The following is a 27,104-nucleotide window of genomic DNA, read 5'->3' as shown; positions in this document are numbered from 1 at the left end:
GCTGTAAGGACCTATTTCGCGTTGTATCTCAATAAATAAAATTTTATAAGATCTAATAAGGTGGGCAAGCTTTACCTCACCATACCTTGAAAACCTTTGTGCCAAAGAATCTACCAGTCTTTGTACTGAGGAAAGATCACCAACCTCTTTTTCTGTCTCCACAGATATTACCTATATTCATTAATACTTCCACCATTTTCATTTCTTTCACATTTTCAGCACCTACTACATTTTGCTTTCAGGCTTGGATGTGTTCAATAGTCAATGCCCAAAGACCTGTAGGGAAGTGGGTTACAATGATTCATAACCCTCCAAGTAGAGAAATTTCTCTGTTCTTTGTGAAATACCCTGAGATTGCGGCTATTAATTCTGAACTGTCTTCCTGCTAGAGGACGCAGCATCTTGCCAACTTGTTTTTAGACTATTTATAGATTTCACAGAAGAGCTGCTTATTCAACTAGAATATTTTCAGCTGAAACATATAATAGAATGTCTTTATTTATTTTGTATCCTGACCGTAAAGAAGCATTCTATAAAGATATAAAATGATTTAAATCTGCTCCTTTTTAACAGCAAAACAATGCACGGCCCCTCCCAACATTCCTGAAGGTATCATCCTTTCAGACACAGTTTTCCACGTAAACCAGAAAGTGTCTCTTCACTGCCAGAAAGGTTTTCGGCTTCTTGGGAACTCAAGCATAATGTGTGGTCCTGACCTGACATGGAGTCCAATCACTGCCACTTGTGAGAGTAAGTAGGGAAATACAATGTTATTTGGCTAACTAAAAACATTCTGTGATGGATTGTATAATGCAAGTGTCTGATAATCTACTTGTTCCCTGGTCTTTCATCGTGCCTCTGCAATATTTAGCCATTTAACCACTAAACAGCGCGCTTTAAACATAATTGTTAAATATGTTTCTGCTGCACATTCAAGCAGTGCATTTGTGATCAGATCACCTCACTGTGTAGCAAAGTTATGTCTATTGTCATGTGAACAAAGTAACCAGAAAGAAGTACTTGTAGACATGAATTGGTCTCTTTATTGAACAAAATGAGATGTGGCAGGCGTCATACTGAGAATCTTTCAGAGCCAAAGCTCTCCCCGACCCAACACTACATGACATTTCATGTGCTAAAGATCAAAGGACAATTCCTATTTATAATGCTTCCTTTGAACAACACACCATCCCACATCTCCCCCTTTGCACCCACATGACAGACACCGAAATAAAAACTTTAATCATCAGAATCAGGTTTATTTTCACCGGCATGTGACATTAAATGTATTAACTTAGCAGCAGCATTTAAATGCAATACATAATCTAGCAGAGAGGAAAAAATGATAATGATAAATAAAACATAATAATAAATAAATGAGTAAATCTATTACATATATTGAATAGATTTTTTTAAATGTGCAAAAACAGAAATACCATATATTAAAAAAAGTGAGGTAGTGTCCAAAGCTTCAATGTCCGTTTAGGAATCGGATGGCAGAGGGGAAGAAGCTGTTTCTGAATCGCTGAGTGCGTGCCTTCAGGCTTCTGTACCTCCCACCTGATTGTAACAGTGAGAAAAGGGCATGCCCTGGGTGCTGGAAGTCCTTGATAATGGATGCTGGCTTTCTGAGACACCACTCCCTGAAGATGTCCTGGGTGCTTTGTAGGCTAGTACCCAAGATGGAGCTGATTAGACTTACAACCTTCTGCAGCTTCTTACAGTCCTGTGCAGTAGCCCCTTCATACCAGACAATGATGCAGCTTGTCAGAATGCTCTCCACGGTACAACTATAGAAGTTTTTGAGTGTATTTGTCAACATGCCAAATCTCTTCAAACTCCTAATGAAGTACAGTATAGCCACTGTCTTGCCTCCTTTATGACTACATCGATATGTTGGGACCAACTTAGATCCTCAGAGATCTTGACACCCAGGAACCTGAAGCTGCTGACTCTCTCCACTTCTGACCCCTCTATCAGGATTGGTGTGTGTTCCTTCATCTTACCCTTCCTAAGTCCACAATCAGCTCTTTTGTCTTACTGACATCGAGTGCCAGGTTGTTGCTATGACATCACTCCACTAGTTGGCATATCTCAATCCTGTACACCCTCTCATCATCACCTGAGATTCTACCAAAATTGGTTGTATTGCCAGAAAATTTGTAGATGGTATTTGAGCTATGCCTAGTCACACAGTCATGTGTATACAGAGAGTAGAGCAGTGGGCTAAGCACACACCCCTAAGATGCGCCAGTGTTGATAGTCAGCGAGGAGGATATGTCATCACCAATCCACACAGATTGTGGTCTTCTGGTTAGGAAGTTGAAGATCCAATTGCAGAGGGAGGCACAGAGGTCCAGGTTCTGCAACTTCTGAATCAGGATTGTGGGAATGATGGTATTTAATGCTGATCAATAGTCGATGAACAGCATCCTGACGTAGGTGTTTGTTTTGCCATGTGAAGAGCCATTGAGATTGCATCTGCTGTTGACCTATTGTGGTGATAGGCAAATTGCAATGGGTTCAGGTCCTTGCTGAGGCAGGAATTCAGTCTAGTCATAACCAACCTCTCGATGTGAGTGCTAATGGGCGATAGTCATTAAGGCAGCTCACATTATTCTTCTTAGGCAATGGTATAGTTGTTGCCTTTTTGAAGAAAGTGCGAACTTCTGTTTGTAGCAGTGAGAAGTTGAAAATGTTCTTGAATACTTCCGCTAGTTGATTGGCACAGGTTTTCAGAGCCTTACCAGGTACTCCATTGGAAAACCAGCATTGTCTGGTCTTCTAATTAACTGTGGTGTCTTCCAATTAACTTGGTTCACAGTCTTAGGAGCCCATTGTTCAGAGCTGCATTTTAGATTTATAGTCAAATCTGAAGACTCATGGCTGAAATCAGTTGCTGAAGTTATTTGCCATGTGTGCTAACCCCAAAAAGCACTCTAACAATGTCCTTTCACTGTCTCTTTTACATCCTCCATTATGATATCCTCTAGTTTGAATTGCCGCAATACTGACACTTTCTTTTGTTTTCAAGTCTTCCCAGGATCTTATTATTCCCTTTCTCTTTCATCTCCTAAAGCAAAAACATCTGAAATATATATCCATACTCCCCCATTTAGGCCATTTTTAACCACTCCATTATGAGTGCAGCTCTCTAATTCCCATCATGCATCTCTTCCACTTCCTCTTCTCCTTGAACAAGCTCTTTAAGGTTTACCTCTTTTAACAAGCATTTTATCTTAACTCATTAGCTCTTCTGTTATATAATGCCATGGGAAAACATTCTTCAGGAAAGTTCTATGAAATTGAGGTTACCAAACAATACATAGTGTCTTCTGTCTTCATTCTTCAATTTATCTTTATTGACAATCCCTCAGTTGTGGATGAGTGCCCCCCAGAAGAATTTATTCTGTGCATCCCATGATGTTTAATGAGACCAATCATATATATCAAATATAAAGCAATACAATAAATCTTTTATACATATTTATAGAAACCACGGCAACTAAGCCATGTGTTTCCAGTCTAGTGCTAACTGCCCTCTATCCAACAGAACAAAGAACCACAAACACATGACAATGGGACAAGGAGCTTCAGAGGAAGGAAGGGAAAGCCTTGGTTGCATTGAGAAGTTGGTTTTATTCACCATAGACTAGAGTAAAGTTTAAAACTGTCAAGTGGATGGATAGTTAAGGAGAAAATGTTTCCAGTGGCTAAAGGTACAACAAATCTGTGAGCTTTGTTTTATTGACAAAGGAACCAACATCAACAAATTCGTGTGGATTTTTCAGAGGCTTTTTCCCAAGACTGAAATGGCTAACACAAGAGGGCACAGTTTTAAAGTGCTTGGAAGTAGTTACAGAGGAGATGTCAGGGATAAGTTTTTTACAGAGAGAAAGTGGCGAGTGCATGGAATGGGCTGCAATTGGGTCTTCAGTGCATTCCAAGCTGGGTGGCAAACCTGCAGACACAGTTTATCCCAATAGTGCTGAGAATAGCTTGCCACCAATCTCAAAGAAGCTCAGTAGTCCAAAACGTGTAAGGAGCACTGACTCCTTAATGAATACCAGGAAAGCATGTCCACCAGTGACTTTGCCAGAGGGAGAGACACTGGCAGAGGGGGCAGAGTCCACCGAAGAGGATGGACATTCTGACGCGGACACACAGACCCCTCTCATGTCCCCAACACCCAAAACATCCTCACCAGTGGTGTCTGCTGGGTCACCGGGGGGGGGGGGGGGGTAGTGTGTAGATCACAGCGCCCTCACAGACCTTCTGACAGACTGAATCTTTGATTGGATAGTTTCTTTTGTTGCTAGATTGAATGCTGAATTTGCCATGTTTTTTAGGTGTTTTTGTATTGGTAACCTGTTGCTAATGATACCACTGTTTTTATTTCCCAGTTCTTCTATATTTGGGGAATGTTGGATTTTAAAGGGGGAGAAGTGTTGTAATGTGAGTATTATTAAAAGTAAGTTAATACTAATCGGGAAGCTGTTGGTAACAAGAGGCAGGATCCTGGGTCAGCAGGGTTTTACTCCCAGTATGCATTGTATATAGTTCCTCCACTCAGGCCGCACGAGGTACCTGGAAGCCTCTGTATTGTAAATATCATTTGCCGTCCCAGATAAAGAGCCACGTTATGTGGACATATTTCATGAATTCCATCCTGTTCAACCCTTTAACACTATATTAAGGAAGTTAAATCATATACTGCAACAAGCGTTTTGTCTGCCTTCAAAACTGAAACAAAGGGAGCTGCCCACCTTGAAAACTGGACGGGCTCAGTGATGCCCAGCCCCTGTAAACGTTCCAGCTCCTCCTTGACTTTGCCTTTCATGGCATAGGGCACCGACCTGGGCTTAAAAAAACGTGGTGTGGCTTCAGGGTCAACATGGAGTTTCACTGTCACGCCCTTCAGTGTGCCCAGTTCGTCCCTGAAAATGTCACTGTACCGCTGCAGAATGTCCTCTGTCATGCATGCATACTTAATTTCATGCCAGTTGAGCCGGATTTTGCAAAGCCAATTGCAGCCTACAAGACTGGGCCCACTGCCCTTAGCTATCACCAGCCTGGCTTCAGCCTTCTGGCCCCTGGCCGAAATATCCACGTGTAACACCCCTAAATGAGGTTTGGGTTGCCCCATATAGGTCCTGAGTTGGAGCTTAGATGGTCTGATGGGAGGCAGGTTGGATCCCCATGTCCTCCTGTAGGTCTCTTCACTAATGACTCATGCAGTAGCCCCTGAATCAATCTCGAACTTAATGTCCTTTCCCTTGACAGTGACTGTGGCAATATGGTTCAGATGGTCCCTCATCCGTTTCCACCCCAAGCATGTTGTAGACACACGCTGCCTCTCCGTCTGCTTCTCCTAGGCGGTGTGAGGCTGCCTGAGTCTGTTGAGTTTTCCCCTGCCCAGGCTTAACCTGACCCTTTATGCTCCTACACGTTTTAACTAAATGTCCCCTCTTGCTACAAGCATGGCAGACAGTATCTTTGAATTTACAAACTTTTGCATAGTGTGTTCCTCCACACTGAAAACATTCCACCTGCTTTTCCTGTCTACCAGTCTCCCTCCTGACTTGGAGCACTGCTGCCGACTGCGACCCCCCCCCCCCCATGTCCTTTCTGTATATCCTTGGCATTATCAGCAGCCAATTCCATGCCTTGGGCAATCTCTAGGGCTTTCTTGAAAGTCAACAGTGGGGTTTCCCCCAACAAGCGGCGTTGTACGGCGTCATTATTAATGCTTCAGACTAATCTATCACGGAGCATGTCATCCAACACGGCTCTGAAATTGCAATGCTCCGACAGCTGCCGAAGCTCAGCCACAAAATCGCCCACAGACTGACCTGGCTTCCCTACATGGCTGTGAAACTTGAACCGCTGGACTATCACCGAAGCCTTCGGATTGTGGTGGTTCCCCACGAGCTTGACCAGTTCATCGTATGGAATTTCTTCCAGTTTCTGCGGTGCAGCGAAGTTCTGCATCAGCTTGTATGTCCTTGCCCCACGCACACTCAGGAGAGTAGAGCGCTTCGTAGCCTCCTCAGTAATTCCATTAGCACAGAAACCTTTCCTCAAACTCCAGCCAGTTCTCAGTTCCCTCCACAAATTCACCGATAGTCCCGAACGTAGCCATCCGAATGCAAGGATCCTTGTTCGCTCACAGCTCCTGTTCGAAACACGCTGACACATCCGCAAAACCAGTTCACCTCCAAAAATATGTGGTAACTTCTACTTTACAAAAGGACCACTCGACAATTTAATGGCCAAAAGAACATCTTTATCTGGGACGGCAAATGATATTTACAATACAGAGGCTTCCAGGTACCTCGTACGGCACGGCTAGTGGAACCACATACAATGCACACCGGGAGTAAAACCCCGCCAGCCCCAGAACCAGCGTCTTGTTACCAACAACTTCCCGATTAATATTAACTTACTTTTAATAATACTCACATTTCAACACATAACACCATTCCTTTTGATTCCAGCATGGCCTCTCCCCAATACTGATTGGCACTTTTAGTGGACAAGGTTGCCAGCTAACCACTACCCCTCCTTTTTCAAAGTTATTCTCCAGATGTTCACCTTGTTGTGCCCTTTGGTCCCTTTAAACTACCACCCTGCATCCCAGCATTGGTGAAACAGGAAGCTTACATCATAACCCAAAAATCCTGCATTTGGACTATGCTGATGCTCTGTAGGCTGTTTAGTGATTCCCAGCGCATGACATGGATGCATGCATTGTATGAGCAAGAGGGCCTCACTCAGTCAATGACCTAAACACAAAGGGGCCTCCATTTCCCCAAACTCAGCAAGCCTCCCTTCTCAAGGAATGCATTTTTTTCTCCACCCTCTACATCAATTTTAAACTCACCAACAACATTATCAGGGCCTCAGGAGTTAGCACTGCCACCCCTGTGAAGAGATGGCCTTTTAGGCAGAGGCTGAGCGAAGTAGGTGAGGATCTGGAAAACCCATCCTTGTTCCGCATGGAAGGAGAGGATGTGAAGGGTGGATTTCTGCTGGCCTACCAGCTCAATTTCATCCCATGCATTAGTTAGGCCTACAAATGCACACAGAGTTTAGCACACTGAATCTTCATTCACGAAGATTCACATCTATTAATCGAAGGCAGTAACTTGACAAATATATTCATCAGCAGTGTGTAAAATGCTCAATGTGTTCCTCGCTTTGTAGTTTTGTTGAAATAATTCTAGTGAATTGCTTCGACATTGATCATTGTGTTGCTTTGTTTAGAACGCCTTTGGCTCTGTTCAGCTGCATTCCTATTGGATCACCTAAGCCTCCTCCCTCACCTATGCTTTTCACTTGCCACACCTGTAGAATTTGTGATGGTATCAGATACCATTTTCATGCCACCTGATAAAGGTTGACTCTGTGTTTCATGGGAAATACAAAGTCTTTTCCATGATTTTTCTTTCCACCAATAGGGCATGACCTGCTGAGTATTTCAACTATTCCTATTTTAAATTTTGGGATTGCAACATCAACAGTTTGCACCATTTTGTCATTCACAATTCTAATGATCTAATGGGAAGTTAACTACAAACATCAAGACGTGCCTTTATAAACAACCTTTCACAGCATCTTGACAAAGTCTTTCAGAAATGTGTTGCATTTGAAGTGTAGTCAATGTGATAAGAATAGTCATAAGGTAAACAAAGCAGGATACAATTAAACATGGGCAGGAGGAAACTGATAATCATCAGTTATGTATGGTTTCCTTCCTGCTGATCAATCCCACTGCCACATTAAGCTTCAGGCTGTAGATCTGGAAGCTGTAACGCCATTTTAAGAAGCACTTAATTGCTCAAAAGAATTTTGAATGTCCTGAGTTTCTGGGAGTCGCAGTAGAAAAACCAGTATTTCTTTTCTGCAACATATACATATAATTACTATTTTTTTCTTTAAAACAAACTAGAGATATCCTGTGGTGACCCAGCTCAAATTCCAAATGGGTTTGTTCAAGGAGTACTTCATAACCATGTGGGAGACATAGCAACATACTCGTGTTACAGTGGACACATGCTTATTGGACACAGAACAAGTAGCTGCTTGCAGAACGGAACGTGGAGCCCTCCACCCATTTGCCAAGGTGCTGAATGCTTACTACATGGTGCTTAGTGGTTACAATCCATAATTTAACTCTTACACTCCTTTCTTCTTTTCTCTCTTCCTCTCCCTCTCTGTCTTCCTCTGTCATTCCCCCTATCCCCCACCCTCTCTCTCCCCCTCTATCTCCTGCCCTCTCTCCCACTTTCTCTCTTCCCCTCTCTCCCTTCCCTCTCGTCTCTCCCTTCTCTCCCACACTCTCTCTCTTCCCCTCTCTCTTTCTCCCCCTCTCCCTCTCTCTTTCCCCCTCCCTTCCCCCTTTCTCTTCCCCCATCCCTCCTCTTTCCTTCCTTTCTTCCCTTCTCCCCCTCCCTCACTCTCCTCTCTCCCATTTTCTCCCTTCCCCTCTCTCCCTTCCCTCTCGTCGTCTCTCCCTTCTCTCCCACCCTCTCTCTTTCCCTTTCTCCCCTCTCTCCCTCCCTCTCTCTCTTTCCCCCTCCCTCTCCCCTTCCCTGCCCCTCCCTTCCCCTCTCTTTCTCTTCCCCATCCCTCCTCTCTCTCCCCTCCCCTCTCCCTCACTCTCCTCTCTCCCACTTTCTCTCTTCCCCCCTCCCCTCTCCCTCACTCTCCTCTCTCCCACTTTCTCTCTTCCCCCTCCCCTCTCCCTCCATCCCTTTCTCACCCTCCCTCCTCTCTCTCACCCCTCCCCCATCTCCCTCTTTCCCCCTCCCTCTCTTCCCCCTCCCTCACCCTCTCTCTCCCCTCCCCTTTCCCTCTCTCTCTCTTCCCCTCTCTCCCTCCTTTGGACTTACATCACACCAACTTTTGATGTGCATATATTAAAATTAGTACTAAAACCAAAACTGGCAACAATTGTGAGGTGCTGCATTTGGGAAGATCCAATATAAGTTGAGAGCATGTAATTAATGGGAGGACCCTTAACAGCAGTGATGAATGGAGGAACCTTGAGGTCCAGATACATGGTTCCCTAAAAGTGGCCACACAGGTTGATCTCACAGTAAGGAAAGTGTATGGCATGTTTGCTTTCGTTAGCTGAGACATTGTGTTCAAGAGACAAGTTATGTTACAACCTTATAAAACTCTGACCTGACCACACTTAGAGTGTTGTATTTAATTCTGCTCGACACATTATTGGAAGGCTATGAGGGTGCAGAGGAGGTTTTCCTAGATGCTGCCTGGTTTTGAGTGCATGTGTTAAGAGGAGAAGTTGGAGAAGCTGGAGCTGTTTCTTCTAGAATCGTGGAAGTTGAAGGGAACTTTGAAAGAAGTTCATAAGATAATGCAAGGCACAGATAGACTGACAGTATATTTATCCCTGGGACAAAATGTCTAGTATTGTTTTTAAGGTGAGAGGAGGAAAGTGTGAAGGAGATACACGCAGCAAGTTTTCCACGCAGAGTGGGTTGGAATGTACTGCTAGGTGGTGCTAGAGGCAGATAGTTTAGGAGCATCAAAGGACTCACATAGGAACACAAATTAGCAGAGAAGGGAGGGATACTGTCAACATATGGGGGAAGAGGGATTAAGTTAATTACGCAAACATGAGAAAATCCACAGATGCTGGAAATTCAAGCAACACACACAAAATGCCGGTAAAATGCAGCAGGCCAGATAGCATCTATAGGAAGAAGTACAGTCAATGTTTCAGGTCAAGACCCTTCGTCAGGACTAAATAAAAGAGGAGATAGTAAGAGGTTTAAAAGTGGAAGGGGAGGGGGAGATCTGAAATGATAGGAGACGACAGGAGGGGGAGGGACGAAGCTAAGAGCTGGAAAGTTCATTGGCAAAAGGGATACAGAGCTGGAGAAGGAAGAGGATCATGGGACGGGAGGCCTCGGGAGAAAGAAAGGGGGTGGGGAGCACCAGAGGGAGATGGAGAGCAGGCAAGGAGTGATTGTGAGAGGGACAGAGAGAGAAAAGGAAAAAAGGGGGAAAAGAATAATAAATAAGGGATGGGGTAAGAAGGGGAGGGAGCATTAAGAGAAGTTAGAGAAATCAATGTTCTTGCCATCAGGTTGGATGCTACCCAGCCGAAATATATGGTGTTGTTCCTCCAACCTGAGTTTGGATTCATCTTGACAGTAGAGGAGGCCATGGATAGACATATCAGAATGGGAATGGGATGCAAAATTAAAATGTGTGACCACTGGGAGATCCCGCTTTCTCTGGTGGACAGACATTGGTGTTCAGCGAAACAGTCTCCCGGTCTGCGTCAGGTCTCACCAATATATAAAAGGCCGCACCGGGAGCACCAGACACAGTATACCACACCAGCCGACTCACAGGTTAAGTGTCACCTCACCTGGAAGGACTGTCTGGGGCCCTGAATGGTGGTGAGGGAGAAAGTGTAAGGGCAGTTGTAGCACTTGTTCCATTTACAAGTGCCAGGAGAGAGATCGGTGGGAAGGGATGGGGGGGGATGAGTGGACAAGGGAGTCATGTAGGGAGCGAACCCTGCGAAAAGCTGAAGGGGGAGGAAGGGAAAGATGTGCTTGGTGGTGGGATCCCATTGGAGGTGGCGGAAGTTACGGAGAATTATACGTTGGACCTGGAGGCTGGTGGGGTGGTAGGTGAGGACAAGGGGAACCCTATCCCAAGTGGGGTGGCAGGAAGATGGGGTGAGGGCAGATGTGCGGGAAATGGGAGAGGTGCGTTTGAGAGCAGAGTTGATGGTGGAGGAAGGGAAGCCCCTTTCTTTAAAAAAGGAAGACATCTCCTTCGTCCTGGAATGAAAAGCCTCATCCTGAGAGCAGATGCAGTGGAGACAGAGGAATTGCGAGAAGGGGATGGCATTTTTGCAAGAGACAGGATGGGAAGAGGAATAGTCCAGGTAGCTGTGAGAGTCTGTAGGCTTATGGTAGATATCAGTAGATAAGCCATCTCCAGAGATAGAGACAGAAAAATCAAGAAAGGGAAGGGAGGTGTCAGAAATGGACCAGGTAAATTTGAGGGCAGGGTGAAAGTTGGAGGCAAAGTTAATGAAGTCAACGAGCTCAGCATGGGTGCAGGAGGCAGCACCAATGCAGTCGTCAATGTAGCGAAGGAAAAGAATGGGATGAATACCCATATAGGCTTGGAACATGGACTGTTCCACAAAGCCATCAAAAAGGCAGGCATAACTGGGACCCATACTGGTGCCCATGGCTACACCTTTAGTTTGAAGGAAGTGGAAGGAGCCAAAGGAGAAATTATTGAGGGTAAGGACTAATTCCGCTAGATGGAGGAGAGTGGTGATAGAGGGGAATTGGTTAGGTATGGAATCCAAAAAGAAGCAGAGAGCTTTTGAGACCTTCCTGGTGGGGGATGGAGGTTTTAGGGACTGGACATCCATGGTGAAAATAAGGCGGTGGAGGCTAGGGAACTTGAAATCACCAAAAAAATCCAGAGCATGAGAAGTGCCATGAACACAGGTGGGAAGGGATTGAACAAGGGTGGGATAAAACAGTGTCAGGAAATGAGTTGATGGGGCAGGAGCAAGCTGAGACAATGGGTCTATCTGGACAGACAGGTTTGTGGATCTTGAGTAGGAGGTAGAAAAGGGAAGTGCGGGGTGTGGGAACTATGAGGTTGGTGGCAGTGGATGGGAGATCCCCAGAGCTGATAAGGTTGGTGACAGTGTGGGAGACAACGGCCTGGTGCTCCTTAGTAGGGTCATGATTGATAAGTTAATTAGTTTGGCACAACACTGCAGGGCAAAGGCCCTATCCTGTGTGTTAGTCTCTGATCTATGTCACCAAAAAAAAAGAAAAACATTAAGATCCATGCTGTCCTGGAAAATTGCAAATGTCATTCCACTCTTCGGGAAGGGAAAGAGATAAAAGAAAGGAAATTGTAGGCCAATTGGTCTGACCTCAAAGGTTGGGAAGATGCTGGAGTCCATTGCTAAGGATGAGGTCTCAGCGTATTTGGAGGCACATGACAAAATAGGCCATACTCAGCATGGTTTCCTTAGGGGAAGATCTTGCCTGACAAATCTGTTGGAATTCTTTGAAGAAATAACAAGCAGGATAGACAAAGAATCAGTGGATGTTGTGTACTTGGGTTTTCAGAAAGTATGTGACAAAGTGCCACTGATGAAGCTGCTTAACAAGTTAAGTGCCAAGGTATTACAGGAAAGATACTAACCTGGATAGAGCATTGGCTGATAGGCAGGAGGCAAAGGGAGCCTTTTCTGGCTGGCTGCTGGTGACTAATGGTGTTCCACAGGGGTCTGTGTTGGGACTGATTCTTTTTACATTAAAGTTCAATGATATGTGTTGATGGAATTGATGGCTTTGTGGCCAAGTTTGGGAATGACACAGAGATGGGTGGAGGGACAGGTAGTTTTGATGAAGCAGAGAGGCTACAGAAGGACTTTGACAGATTAGGGGAATGGGCAAAGAAATGGCAGATGGAATACAGCATTGGGAAGTGTATAGTAGAGCATGGACTATTTTCTAAATGGAAAGAAAATTCAAAATCTGAGCTGGAAAGGGACTTTGGAGTCCTCATGCAGGATTCCCTAAAAGTTAATTTGCAGGTGGAGTCAGAAGTGAGAAAGCCATATGTAATGTTCGCACTCATTTCAAGAGGTCTAGAAAATAATAGCAAGGATGTAAAGTTGAGGCTTTATAAGGCACTAGTGAGGCCTCACTTGGAGTATTGTGAGCAGTTGTGGGCCCCGTATCGAAAGAAGGATGTGCTGACATTGGAGAGGGTTCAAAGGAGGTTCACGGAAATGAGGAGCATTTGATGGCTCTGGGCCTGTACCCACTGGAATTGAGGGGGATTTCATTGACACCTATTGAATGTTGAAATGCCTCCATAGAGTATATGTGAAGTCTGTGTTTCCTATTGTGAGTCCAACACCAGAGGACACAGCTCAGAACAGAGAGGCATCCATTTAGAACAGTGATGAGGAGGAACTTCTTTTGCCAGAGAGTGCTGAATCTGTGGAATTCTTTGCCACAGGCTGCTGTACAGGCCAAGTCATCAGAAATACAGAGGTTGATGGATTCTTGATTAGTTAGGGCATGAAGAGATACAGGGAGAAAGCAGAAAATTGAGGTTGAGAGCAAAATGGATCAGCCATGATGAAATGACAGAGTAGACGCAATGGGTAAATGGCCTAATTCTGTTCCTATATCTTGTGGAATTATGGTCTTAACCATCAAATAGTACTCCTTTGAAGCTGCTGTTATATAAATGTATTTCCCTGCAATTGTCAGTGCTATTCAGAACACTGGAACGAAGAATCAACCCAAGTTTGGCCCATATATAACTTTGAAACATCATTAAGCTTCATATTATTTGCTGTCTCTACCCTTCTAGCTGTTTGCAGGTTTCCTTGTCAGAACGGGGGAGTTTGCAATCGACCAAACACTTGCACTTGCCCAGATGGATGGATGGGGCGACTCTGTGAAACACGTATGTAATGCCTGAATGACTAATTTCCCCGACTGCAGCATCACTATTGCATCATCTGTCGCTTCACTGTTTTGGTTAACAGAGCTTTGGTATGACACTGCTGCAATGACATCACCGCTCAAGCAGAGCTTGAGGAGATAAATTAATGAACTGTAAGCTAGTCTCTAGTGTGATGCTGCGAGCCCAACAATATCTGTTATCTCAAATCTCAACCCTACCAGATCTGTTTGGACAGATTCCCAGCCGTTATTACCCGCAGTGGTCCATTCTCCAAATTATTTTCCCAGCACAAATTGGAAAACAAAAGTAATTGTAAACCAAGACTGCAGATGCTGGAAATCTGAAATAAAATCCATAAACTGACAGAAATAGTCAGTGGAACATTCAGCATCCACAGAGAGAGTGCGAGCAAAATGAGTCTATATCCTGGGTCACAGTGCCAGGAAAACATTGTAATATGATTTCATGATTCTTTGTTAAACCACATTGTTTCCTCTACTTCCAATAATTTTATCTGATGTGAAAAGGAAAAGAAAACATCTTATAATATCCTTGTGCATTGAGGCACTGACTTTCCGAGGGCTTATGAATAGATTTTGTATCATCATCACGTGTAAGAACAAAGTCAGATACTCCCATAGATGCAGCCAGACCTGCTGAGTATTCCCAGCATTTCCTGTTTCTGTTGTAGTAACAGAAGAAATTTAATCAGAAGCTGGACATTTGAGCTCTCACCTGCTGTGCTATTTAGTAAAATTGTAACTAATCATTTAGCTCAGCTCTGTTTTACTGCACTGACCCCTTATACTTTAATTAACCTCATATCCAAAAATTTATTAATCTCATGTCACTTTATCAAGGAAAGAGTTGGTAAGTTGGTTTATTATTCTCACATGTACTGAGGTACAGTGAAAACAGTGAGATACAGTGAAAAGTTTTCAATGCCACTCATACAGATTGTCTCATCACAATGAGGTACAGTATGGCATTTGGTAGATACCAATCACGGGCAAATTGCTAGCAAAACCTGGATAGAGGCGTGCTTGACTGCGGAGCACACGGTTTCATGACTACAGCCAGAATTCCATTTAGCATTTAGCATTTAGCATTTAGCATGTCACTTTATCAAGGAAAGAGTTGGTAAGTTGGTTTATTATTCTCACATGTACTGAGGTACAGTGAAAACAGTGAGGTACAGTGAAAAGTTTTCAATGCCACTCATACAGATTGTCTCATCACAATGAGGTACAGTATGGCATTTGGTAGATACCAATCACGGGCAAATTGCTAGCAAAACCTGGATAGAGGCGTGCTTGACTGCGGAGCACACGGTTTCATGACTACAGCCAGAATTCCATTTAGCATGTTGACAATTAATCTAGTGTACTTATAAAACGCTTTGATTAGTTCGGCTGTTTAGAGAAACTTTTCAACTTATCTGCAATCTTCAGAATCTCATCTACAGTAAGCAAACACTCAGGTGTATCTGCAGAGGTGTCCCTAAAAAAACGTACAATTTTGTTTGTTGCCCCTCCTTGTTCTTCTTACCACAAAATAACTTCATATGACTCTACATTAAATTTCATATGCTCTGTATCTCAGCATACTGTTGCTATCTTCTTGAAATATATGCTTCTTGTTCAATGCATGACCTTTTAAGAAGATAGCCAATAGACTTGAGCTATTGTCTTCAAGGGTCATGATGTAAGCAAACTTAGATGTGGTCTCCAGTATACTCAAGTCAATAAGACAGATGAGAAAAGACTAGTGATTCCTTTATTGACTACTGTGTGCTTCCCATTAAAATGAACAATATCTGTTTACGGCTCCACATTCTGCTGTAAAGGAGAATGTTTGTAAATGAGTACATGTTGTAAAGGAGTACTGGGTGATGCCAGCCTTTAGATACCAGCCAGAAGGGATTTGATTCCAAACAATTGATTTGTTGATCGTTACAGAATGTCTGTCTGGTGCTTCTCATCCCTCTCCTCAACCTTCCCCTTTTCCCAACCACGATTCCCCTTTCCCTGCCTCCTTCCTATTCTCAGCCCACAAAAGAGACCCATATCAGAACCAGGTTTATCATTACTCACATATGTTATGAAATTTGGGGTCTTTTTTGCAGCAGTACAGTGCAATACATAAAATTATGACAATACTTAAGATATATGTGTCTATATTTATATGTGTGTGTATATATATATGTATACATCAGACTTTTGCACAGTACTGTACCTATACTATATATACAACAAAAAGATCAATCAGATTAGAGATGTATAAATTGTCCTTTGTTCATACTGTACCAAATGCCAATAAACTTTGTCTCAGATTGAGTCCTAAAAATGTTCACACCAGTGTTAAGCTCTGTATCTACCAGGATTATCCCACTCACCTTCATTAAAGTTTTGAAATATTTTTCTATTATTTACCTCACAGGAGTTGGGGAAGCAGCAACTATTCCAGGGAGGTACAGGGTACTCAAGCATAGGTTAATGGTGCTCCAAATGCAAGGCAGCTCCACTGCAGCTAGAACCATATCATCTACCTGTCAATGTAGAAATCATGTATAAGATCCTGTTAAATTGAACAACAGTTGTATACAGACTGCCCTGTTTTTCTTCTTACAATCAATGGTTAGTTCTGATTATGATTACCAGGCCTGGTGTCTGTGGGCAGAGAAGCAGAATTGACATTGCAGATGGATAGCTTTTCATTGCGCCATGTTTTTTCTCCATTGTTTATTTTCCTGTAAAGTGGTGTGCTAAATTTGCTAAAGTGGTGTCAATAGGTTGTGTCAGATTTCCAGACCCAACACTAGTTTGGTTTCGCACTTATGCAGAATGGCCGTATTGCCAGCAGCTTGTGCAAGCTCTCCAGATTTGAGCTGGAGTCCCTGACTTTGTGAACTCCAGTTCTTCACATCTCAGGCCTGTCCTTGTGCAAACAAACCATATCAGTGGCTGAGAAAGCATGGCCCATGTCCTTATGCTCAGCCCGCTGAAAAACTTCCGAGGAACACTGCAGGGCTCAACTCCAGTTAATGTGTGGAGCCCTATGAACTTAGGATGCCACAAAGAGTCGGTGTAGGACTGTGCATCTCTGTGAGGCTGAATGTGACCCATTTACAGCACCAACTCTTGGTCTGAACATCAAGTGATGCCATTTTATTGAGCATCCGTCAGTGAGGTCATCCAGTTTATACCCATAACTTTGCTTGCAGAAAATTGTTCTTTTAGTATGTACTCAAATAATGTTGCCAGGTAACCAGGTTCATGGCTGAATAACATCACATCAAGCAATATTCACATTTGCCCAAAATTAGTGACTGTTGGTTGGAGCAGTGGTGTCTGATGGGACATGTTATCATGGTAGCATATTCTTAATGGATCTATTGGAACCAAAGTGCGTAGAAAATGAACAGAGGCTGGTCAGTCTAACAATATCACTTTTAGTCTGCTCACTGGGCTCCCCTGTAACACCTTTGTCTAGGGAGAATGGCGAAGGAGATTGAGAAAAGTGACCTGGATCTACATAGGAAGGTGTAGATATCACTTGTCTTCTCATTTAGATTACTTTCACCCTGTTGCCCCACTTTCATCCATTCTTTTCTCCTTGCTCACTCTCCTCCCATCCCCATCCCCCACACATTCCAATGTCCTGTCATCCATCCTCACCTCCCTAATATATCCCTTCTTCAATTCTCTGCCCTCTGTCCCCCAACTGACCTCTAGGCTACCAAAAAACTACCTTAAGTGAATGCATGATGAGGAAAATTATGCTTCTTTAAATGACTGGAGCTTGACACGGAATGAGAATCGGTTTATTATTGTCACATGTACTGAGGTACAGTGAAACCCTTGTCTTGTATACCATCCATACAGACCAATTCATTGCAATGGTGCATTGAGGCAGAACAATAACAGAGTGCAGAATAAAGTGGAGCAGCTACAGAAAAAGTGCAGCACAGGGAGTAAATTTCTGAGGTGGGTGGGCTCTTCAAATATGTTGACTGTTTTCTTGAGGTGGCAAGAAGTATTAGAGTCCATGGTGATTAGTTTCTGTGATGTGCTGAGCCATGTCCACAACTTTCTTCAGTGAAGAACAGTGCAGTTGCCATATCAAGCCATGCTGCATCTAGGTAGGATATTTTCTGTGTTGCATCAATAAAAGAGTTGATGGGGCCCCACCAAATTTTTTACCTTCTGAAGAAGTAAAGGCACTGTTGAGCTTTCTTGGTCATGGCGATATGGGGTTGGACCAGGACAGATGTTCACTCCTAGGAACTTGAAGTTCTCAACCGTCTCAGTGCTTTGTTGATTTCCAGGATCATGGTTGCCTATGCAAAGGTACTGACACACTATCACACCCAAAATTGGCCAGAAATTATTCCAGTTTTGAAAATTGGGGAAAAATTTCCTCTTTTAAGAGGCAACTCCTCTTCCAATACATTTCTGTGATTTACTAGTCATAGATTTCATAGTTTTATATACTTCCAGCATTGTCTGTGTTTATTTTAGATTTCTAACTCTTTATATTTTATAGACACAAAAGATTCTGCAGATGCAGGAAATCCAGAGCAACTCATACAAAATGCTGCAAGAACTCAGCAGGGCAGGCAGCATCCATGAAAATGAATAGACCGTCAATGTTTTGGGCCGAGACTCCTCTTCAGGACTGGAAAGGAAGGGGAAAAATGCCAGATTCCCATGGCCATCTTGATTATCCCTCTTACCATCCTGTCTCCTGCAAAAATTCTATTCTCTCTTAGTTCCTTCTTCTTCACCACAGCTTTTCCCAGGATGAGTCCTTCCTTTCCAGAAATTGGAAATGTCCCCATTTTTCAATGAATGGGGTTTCCCTTCCTCCACCATCGATGCTGCCTTCTCCCACATCTCCTCCATTTACCGGACTTCTGCATTCACTATGTCGTCCTGCCACCTTAACAGGAATAGAGTTCCTCTTATCCTCACCTACCACTCCATGAGCCTCTGCATCCAGCACATCATTCTCCACAACTTCTAACATCTTCAATTGGATCCTCCCACCAAACATATCTTTACCTTCCCACTCCCACTCTCCATTGACTGCAGAGTTCGTGCTCTCTGTGATTCCCTTGTCCATTCGTTGCTCCCCATATCCCTGCTAGTGACAGAACTGTTACACTTGCCCATTCATCTCCTCCCTTACCTCCATTCAGAGCCCCAGACAGTCTTTCCAGGTGAGGCAACACTTCATGTCAGAACCTGTTGGGGTAATCAGTGCTACAGTTGGGGTCTCCCCTACTTTGGTGAGACCAGCAAACGTTTTTTTGAGCACCACCACTCCATGTGCCAAAATCAGAGTTTTACAGTGGCCAACCATTTTAATTCCTATCTTAATCTCAATTCTAACATGTCAGTCCATGGCCTCCTATTTTGTCCCAATGGGACCACACTCAGGGTAGAGAAGTTACAGTTCATATTCCATCTAGGGGTCACCTCAAAGTTGTTGACATGAACACTGATTTCTTCTTTCAATAACCTTTTCCCTGTCCCTTCCCTCTTCTTCTATTCCCCACTCTGGTCTCTTACCTCTTCTCCTAACCTGCCCTTCCTTTTTTTCTCCCATGATCCACTCTCCTCTCCTATCTGATTCTTTCTTCTCCAGACTTTTAACTTCCCCACTCACCTGGTTTTACCTATCATTTTCTAGCTAGTCCTCCTTCCTGTGCCCCCAGCTTTTTTATTCTGGAATCTTCCCTTTTATTTTCCAGTCTTGAAGAAGGGTCCTGGACCAAAACGTCAACTGTTTATTCATTTCCATAGATGCTGCCTGACCTGCTGAGATTTCCAACATTTTAATTGTGGATGCTATCCTTTACATCTCATTTAGTTTGTGTCTTTGCCTGGTTAGAGTACCAGGGACTGCATATGTAGTTTAGGCTGAGACCCTTCATCAGGACTGGGTCACGGCCCGAAATATTGACTGTTTACTCTTGTCCATAGAAGCTGCCTGGCCTGCTGGGTTCCTCCAGCATTTTGTGTATGTTGCTTGGATTTCCAGCATCTGCAGATTTTCTCATCTAAAGTCCAACACATGATGCCAAAGACAAAAAACTTAATTTAAATGAGAAGATCTAAAATGCTAGGCCTCTTAGAGACAGAAAGTTCCAAGAAAATTAGATAATAAACTTGAGGGTTTTTAATAAAATAAGAAAGAGCTATTTCTGATAACCATTTGGGGTTTGGGGACAATGCAGATGTGGTTTCGAAGTTGGTTAACCAGAATGACAAAAGGCCAGGGGAGTAAGCGGAAATTATTATTTTTTGCATTGAACTGCTGTGATGCCTGAAAATGGTACAGAAGCAGATTTTAATAGCAACTTCTGAGAGGGAGTTGAGTAGATCAGTCAAAATGAAAACCTTGTGCCGTGAGGAAAGGGCAGTGTTTATGGTATTAATTGAGTTCTTTCAAAGGATTGATCAAGCCAAAGTGGAATTCATTGGCCTCTGCTCTGATATACAAATATAAATCTAAACCGATTGAAGAGTCTAAATGTTTCATAAACCAAGAGGCTCGACCACACACAGCCTCTTTCCTGAATGAAACCTCAAACTACGGTATGTGGTCATCTTCACAAACTACCCACTGCACACTTACAGTAAAATCTACCGATTCCACATTGGCCTCATCAGTCACCTTGGAAGTCACAGAATCAAGAAGAGGCAAGTCATCCTCAATTCTGAGTAATCCCCTAGGAAGAAGAGAAGAGTATTAGGCTGGGAGTCTGAATCAGTCTTGGTCAATTAGCATAAACTTCTAAGTCATTAACAGCCAAACAGTCAACAATTCTTGATAATATCTGCAGTGTATCTGAAACAATAATATATTTGGAGGTGTTGTATCGAGGGCTACACTGTAATATTTATTTCTCACACTTGTCCCAATGAATTTAATGGGGTGAGGTGTTGCTGCATGATAATGACAGTGTTTTGTATACTCCTGATGTGAACTGTGTCTTTATTCTCTGCAGCAATCTGCATTCTGCCATGTCTGAATGGAGGCCTGTGCTCAGCCCCGTACCAGTGTGACTGCCCACCAGGATGGACTGGCTCAAGGTGCCATCACGGTAAGGTCACTTCAGACTCTGATAATGTTGCTTTCCAAATTAACTTTAAACGAATCTCGCAGCCTTGTTGGCCCAGGGTTGGGGCACTGGGTCTTGGAAGAGCCATCCAGTTGGTAATTGGTTTATTATTGTCAGATGTACCAAGATACAGTGAAAAGCTTCAGTGGGCATGCCACCCAGACAGACTGTTCCATACATTGGTACATCGAGGTGGTACAAAGGGAAAAACAAATGGGAATGCAGAATATACTCTTACAGTTACAGAGAAAGTGCAGTGCACATAGTCAATAGAGTGCATGTGCTATGACAAGGTGAGGTCAAGAATACATCTTCATGGTATGAAAGATCCATCTGCCCTGCACCATAACCATTTGCCCAATAATTTCTTTCCTTTTCAAGTCTCAGATTCCCTTTTGAAAATTTATATAGAATCTGCTTCCACACTTGTTTCACTCCCCCAGACCGGTATTTTGATAATTGTTCGTAGCCTGGTTATCCAGCCTCCTGCACAGCAAATAGTTTCTGTGGCCTTGCTCCATCAAAACTTTTAATAGTTTTAAATTCCTATCCAGAATATCCCAGCACTGTCTTGTTCAAAAGTTAGAAGCAGTTTCTACAAAAAGGCAGATAACCAACAAAACTACATTTTGTGAAGGTTTGCACAGTTGAAGTCAAACGTATCCATGTCTCTGAATTGCATATAAACTGTGATAGATTGAAGAGCACAGGTTGCTAGAGATAGGATATACAGAGTTCATATGTTTATTGCCAACTGTATTCTTTGTCTAATTGAACTATTTTCACTTTTGCCTTCTGTTAGCGGTGTGTCAGACCCCATGTTTAAACGGTGGTAGATGCATTCGACCAAATCGGTGTCAGTGCTTGCCAATTTGGAGTGGTAGTGACTGTTCCAGGTAAGTTGAGTTGTGTTATTGTGATCTTTCATTACAAGAGTTGAGGAAGACAAGGACCTTATAGTGAGATCAAATACCAGGTCAATGGCACATCAAACAGAACAATTGAAAAACCCTTTCACTACAGTTGTCTACAAGCTGACTTGAGCCAATGACAAAGGTCTCTACAGCATACAAAACAGCATCTCTGCTGATGGCCTCCATAAGGAGTTGTTTGACTCTTTATCAATATTTTTGTTTATACTGAGTAATACTTTAAACACAATGTAAACACAATTGCTGCCTGGAAATTCCGGTTGGATTTTCAAAGCAGGGAAGGGTAACCTGTCTGTTTGACAATAGGCATAAAAGGCAACATCTGTTGTGGAGAATGTGTTTGAGGCAACTGCACTGGAATATCCTGCACAACATTTCTCCACGACAACATGTTGAAATACGATTGCCACAACACCTGAATCCACCAAATAACTGAAATGCTTGAAACAACACTAGAAGTTGCACCTTCTTTGCTGGGGCAGATTTACTGCAGTGTCCTCACTGTTGAATCACAAGCCCCATTCAGGAATAAGGTGCACAGAAGATAAACAGCTAGTGTTGATGAGAAGGATTTGGCAGATACAAGGGCACTGGGAACACAGATTCGTTGAGTGATAGACAGCACCATACCTGTTACTCCGCTTGGTCAATCTCATTACGAGGACTCCACCACTGCTGTGCTAAAGTGTTGTGGAAGACACACAAAGTTCCGGTGGAACTCAGCATTTATGGAGAGAAATGAACAGTTGACGTTTCCACACAAAATGCTGACAGTTTTCCTCAATGGATGCTGACTTAGAGTAACAGAATCATTGAGAAGTACAGTTGTTTTACAGTATGGGATTCCCAGTCAATATGTGGAAAGTTAAAGTCACCTACTTTAAAAACCTTATGTTCCCTGCAACAGTCTGAGATCTCTTTGCTAAGTTGTTCCTTTAAATCCATCGGACTGTTAGGTGGTCTGTAATATAGCCCCATTAATGTGGTCATACCTTTCTTGTTTCTCAGTTCCACCCATATCGCCTCACTTGATGAGTTCTCAGTCTGTTCTGACTGAGCACTGCTGTGACATTTTCCCTGACTAGTAATGCCACCCCTCTTCATTTAATCCCTCCTGCTCTGTCACGTCTAAAACAACAGAACCCCAGAATACAGAGCTGCCAGTCTGCCCCCTCCTGCAACCAAATCTCAATAACAGCTACAATGTCGAAATTACAGATGTTGATCCATACCCAGGGCTCATCCATCTTTCCTACGGTTCTCCTTACATTGAAATATACACAGCCTAGGACACTAGTCACACTATATTCAACTTATTGATTCCTGTCTTTGTCTGAATCAGTCTGTCTCCACAGCCTCTCTACTATGTGTTCTGGCATTCTGGTTCCCATCCGCCTGCAACTCTAGTTTAAATCCCATCATGCAGCTTTAACAAACCTTCCGGCTAGGATATTAGCCCCTTCCACTTCAGGTACAAACTGTCCCTTCTGTATGGGTCCCACCTTCCCTGGAAGAGAGCACAAGGATCCAGCAATCTTATGCCTTCCTTCCTACCCCATCTCCTTAGCCATGTATTAAACCATATAAACTTCCTAGTTCTGGCCTCACTAGCAAGTGGCACAATTAGTAATCCTGAGATCATAACCCTGGTGGTCCTGCCCTTTAACATATCACCTAACTCCCTGAACTCACTTTGCAGAACCTCATCACTTATCCTACCCATGTCACTGGTACCTACATGGGCCACAACTTCTGGCTATTCACCCTCCCACTTAAGAATTCTGTCACCTGCCCTGTCTCATTCTCGAATAGCAGATCCTGTGTTGCACGCTGCCTTGTTGGGACTTTTACATTCTAATGAAGGAAACTTCCCTGAACACATTTGACAAACTCCATCCCATCTGCTCCTCTTATAGAATGGGATGCACTGTCAAAATGTGGAAAGTTAAAATCACTTAATAAAAAACAACCTTGTGTTTCTTGCAACATCATGTAATCTCTTTACAAATTTGTTTCTCTAAATTCCCAGGACTGTTGGGTGGTCTGTAATATAGCCCCATTAACATGGTCATACCTTTCTTATTTCTCAGTTCCACCTATAATGACTCACCTGTTGAATTCTCCAGTCTGTCCTGACAGAGCACTGCTGTGACATTTTCCCTGGCTAGTAGCGCTGCCTCACTTCCTTTAATCACTCTCACTCTGGCACGTCTAAAATAACTGAACCCCGGAATACTGAGCTGCCAGTCCTTCCCTTCCTAAAACCAAGTCTCACTCATGTCCTATCTATCACCCCTTGGGCCTCACAAATGATCCAGAGTTCATCCAGTTTCAGCTCCAACTCCTTAATGTGGATAGTTCGAAGCTGCAGCTGGAAGCACTTCTCGCAGTTGTAGTCATTAAGGACACTGGAGGTCTCCATGCCTTCCCATTTCCTGCAATGAAAGCATTTAACTATCCTGCCTGGTATCACTACTGTCGTAAATGAACAGATATAAAGAAGAGAAGGAAAACAAAAACTTTACCTATAGCCTTTCTTTTCTTTGATTTCTCTGACTGAAGCCTCAAAGAGCTAAAGCCTCTGACTATGTCCACTCAGCCTATAGCCACTGCGCTTGCCTCTGCCTTCTTTTAATTTGCTCTTACCAATCAATCCAAAACACAGATTGGTCACCAGCCAGAGCTCAATTCCACTGCTGCATTTTTCTACTCGAGCAGTGGACCTGAGTGAAATCCCTTCCTCTCAAACTTCTGATGTTGGATCAGTCACTAGTCAAAGCTCAATTACTGTTCGTCCAACATTTTGTGTGTGTTGCTCATGACTTCCTGCACCTGCGGAACCTATTGTGTCTAAGATGTAGTGTACCTGTAATTCTGTGCTGCTCTTATGCTTAACTAATCCAGCTCACTCTTGGCCATTTCCATCAATGTTCATACATTCAAGGCAACCCAAGACTTGGCTGCCTCTAAGTGAATAAAGGAGAGATTTATCTCCCTCAGACTTGAGTCCTATCTCGAATGGACTTGGATCTAACAGATAGGCTCATGTACCATCAGCAGAAATATTTGTGCTTGAGCATCTACAGTAGGACTTTACACCACAACATCCATTTCTGTGCCACCCAAATTGCGATATGCACTGTTGCAGATTGCCATGTAACTAAATCAGAATTTCTCTTTTACAGGAGGAGGAAATCGTCCTACTTTACCTTCTCATAAAGACATATCCTGCAAAGACTCTGCATTAACCAAACTACGATAAAACGCAATGTCACCATAGCATTTAACTAAACTGTTATCCGTTTAATGTTTGAAAGCCTGGTATATTTTGATATTTTTCTGTGAAACAAAGTTGTATTTTTTCATATGGTAATATAATTTTTAAGAAAGTTATATAATGTTGTAAGGCCTCCTTGGCAAGTTATGAGCTTGAGTTTTTATACCCATGATTGCTGAAGCTTTCAGACTCTAAGCTCCAGGCCAAGTGGATTTATTTTAAAGGAGTGGCAGTTGTAAAGTTTTAATTCCCAATGTTGTAATTGTTTTCAAAACCAGAATATTTCCAATTACACTGGCCTTTCGAAACTGCAGGTACACCTGTATTCAATCCCTTTATATTTTCAGATTGATACACAAGCTAGTTTAGTCCGTATGTACCATCAGCCATCATCAATACTCTTCAGCGATTGTCTGCCTGGAACCAGTAATCGCATAACCAGAACTTGTGATATGTACATGTTCTCTTATATATAGGGCAGAACACATTGCACTATCATTTTTCTGTAGTCATTTCATTACCTACTTGCCTTTTGTAACTCTACATTTCCAATCCTCTTTGTTCAGTTAGTGCTTAATAAAACAATCATGAAGTAACAACTTTTCTGCCACTTTCTTGACTTCCAAAAGAGCCTTATATCCAAAACATCGGAATCCTACAATACTTACGCTAATTTAGTCCATATGTGGATCTCAGACACGTAAAGTCAAACTGCCCCACTCCATATCTATTTGAAACAACATCAGTGGCCATTTCTAATATTACTTAATATGTATATATGGATTCAATAAGTGGAAGAAATCCTGTATGGACACTTTCTTCCCTGCATCGTCACTCCATAAATAAAAACAATAAAGTTGCAACAATGAGGTTCTGCTGTTACATTTGATCTTTAGCATTTATAAATGTGATGTAATGTTGGTTCAGGGAGCCTCTCTCCAGAATGACTGCAAATATCATCAGCTTGTGTGTGCCAAATAAAGACTTTTATACTATCAGCTGCATGTCTCTCTGGAGGCTTTCTTTGACAGTAACAACACCTCCTTCCCTGCCAAATTGAAATAAGGTCTTTTTTCTCAATTTTACCAGTTCTAATGAATGATCTTTCACCTAAAATGTTAACTCTATTTCCCTCTGCATATGCTGCATTTTCAGTATCTGGAATACTTTGCTTTCATTTCTTCATACGACAATGGAGGATGAAGCAAAGATTGCAGTGTGGAAGCAGTAGGAGTGGGTCCATTTGAGTGAAGGTGACATAATTAGAGGCTAAGAGCTGTAAGCTAGAAGGTGATAGGTGATGCCAGATGAAGGGGAATGAAGTGTGAAGCTGGGAGGTGTGAGGTGGATAAGGTAAAGGGATGAAGCAGAAGGAATCTGATAGGAGTGAACCGTAGGAGAAAAGGACAGGGTAGAAAATAGAAGCAAAGAGAGAAGGGAAGGAAAAATACAGGAAATGGATATTCATGCATTCTTTTGTCTGTATTCTCACTCTCCAAATGCTGCCATTCACTTATCAGCCAGATAATCTTGAATCTTGCTTATCCCCGTGGCACAGTGCCTATGAATAGTATTTGCCATTCACTTATCAGCCAGATAATCTTGAATCTTGCTTATCCCCGTGGCACAGTGCCTATGAATAGTATTCACCCACTTCCCTTCTTGGAAGTGTTTATGTTTTATTGTTTTACAACATTAAATCACAGTAGAATTAATTTGGCTTTTTTTGACACTGATCAACAGAAAAAGACACCTTTGTGTCAAAGTGAAAACAGATCTCTACAAAGTGGTCTAAAGTAGTTACAAATATAAAACACAAAATATTAATATGACACACCTAATCATCACTGGTGCAGGCAATTGGTTTTAGAAGTCACATAATTAGTTAAATGGAGATCACCTATGTGCAGTCAAGATGTAGTAAAAATAATACACCTGTATCTGGAAGGTCCAACTGCTATCCTGGCAAAAACTGCAACGTGAAGACTAAAGAACACACCAAGCAACCCTGCGAGGTTACTGAAGAGCACAAGTCAGGAGATGGATACAAGAAAATTTCTAAGTCACTGAATATCCCTTGGAATACAGTTATTTCTATAATCAAGAAATGGAAAGAACTTGACACAGCTGTAAATCTGCCTAGAGCAGGCTGTCCTCAAAAATTGAGTGATCGTGCAAGAAGGGACTAGTGAGGGAGGCCACCAAGAGACCTATGACAACTCTGGAGGAGTTACAAGCTTCAGTGGCTGAGATGGGA

The 27,104-nt window shown here is 42.8% G+C and overlaps 1 protein-coding gene across 1 annotated transcript in view; it reads left to right on the top strand.

Annotated features, from left to right (window-relative positions):
- Window positions 1-25,845, top strand: part of svep1 (sushi, von Willebrand factor type A, EGF and pentraxin domain containing 1) — a 259,210-nt gene extending 233,365 nt beyond the window's left edge. Inside the window, exons 43-48 of the mRNA XM_059974816.1 lie at window positions 574-750; window positions 7,952-8,125; window positions 13,414-13,509; window positions 20,525-20,620; window positions 21,441-21,534; window positions 24,756-25,845. Coding sequence (XP_059830799.1) covers window positions 574-750; window positions 7,952-8,125; window positions 13,414-13,509; window positions 20,525-20,620; window positions 21,441-21,534; window positions 24,756-24,789 — 671 coding nt within the window. The 3' untranslated portion in view covers window positions 24,790-25,845. The remainder of the gene's footprint in view (window positions 1-573; window positions 751-7,951; window positions 8,126-13,413; window positions 13,510-20,524; window positions 20,621-21,440; window positions 21,535-24,755) is intronic.
- The last annotated feature ends 1,259 nt before the right edge of the window (window positions 25,846-27,104 follow it).

Source organism: Hypanus sabinus, chromosome 7, assembly GCF_030144855.1.
Source record: "Hypanus sabinus isolate sHypSab1 chromosome 7, sHypSab1.hap1, whole genome shotgun sequence".
NCBI lineage: Eukaryota > Metazoa > Chordata > Chondrichthyes > Myliobatiformes > Dasyatidae > Hypanus > Hypanus sabinus.
This window is presented reverse-complemented; position numbering and strand designations above follow the sequence as displayed.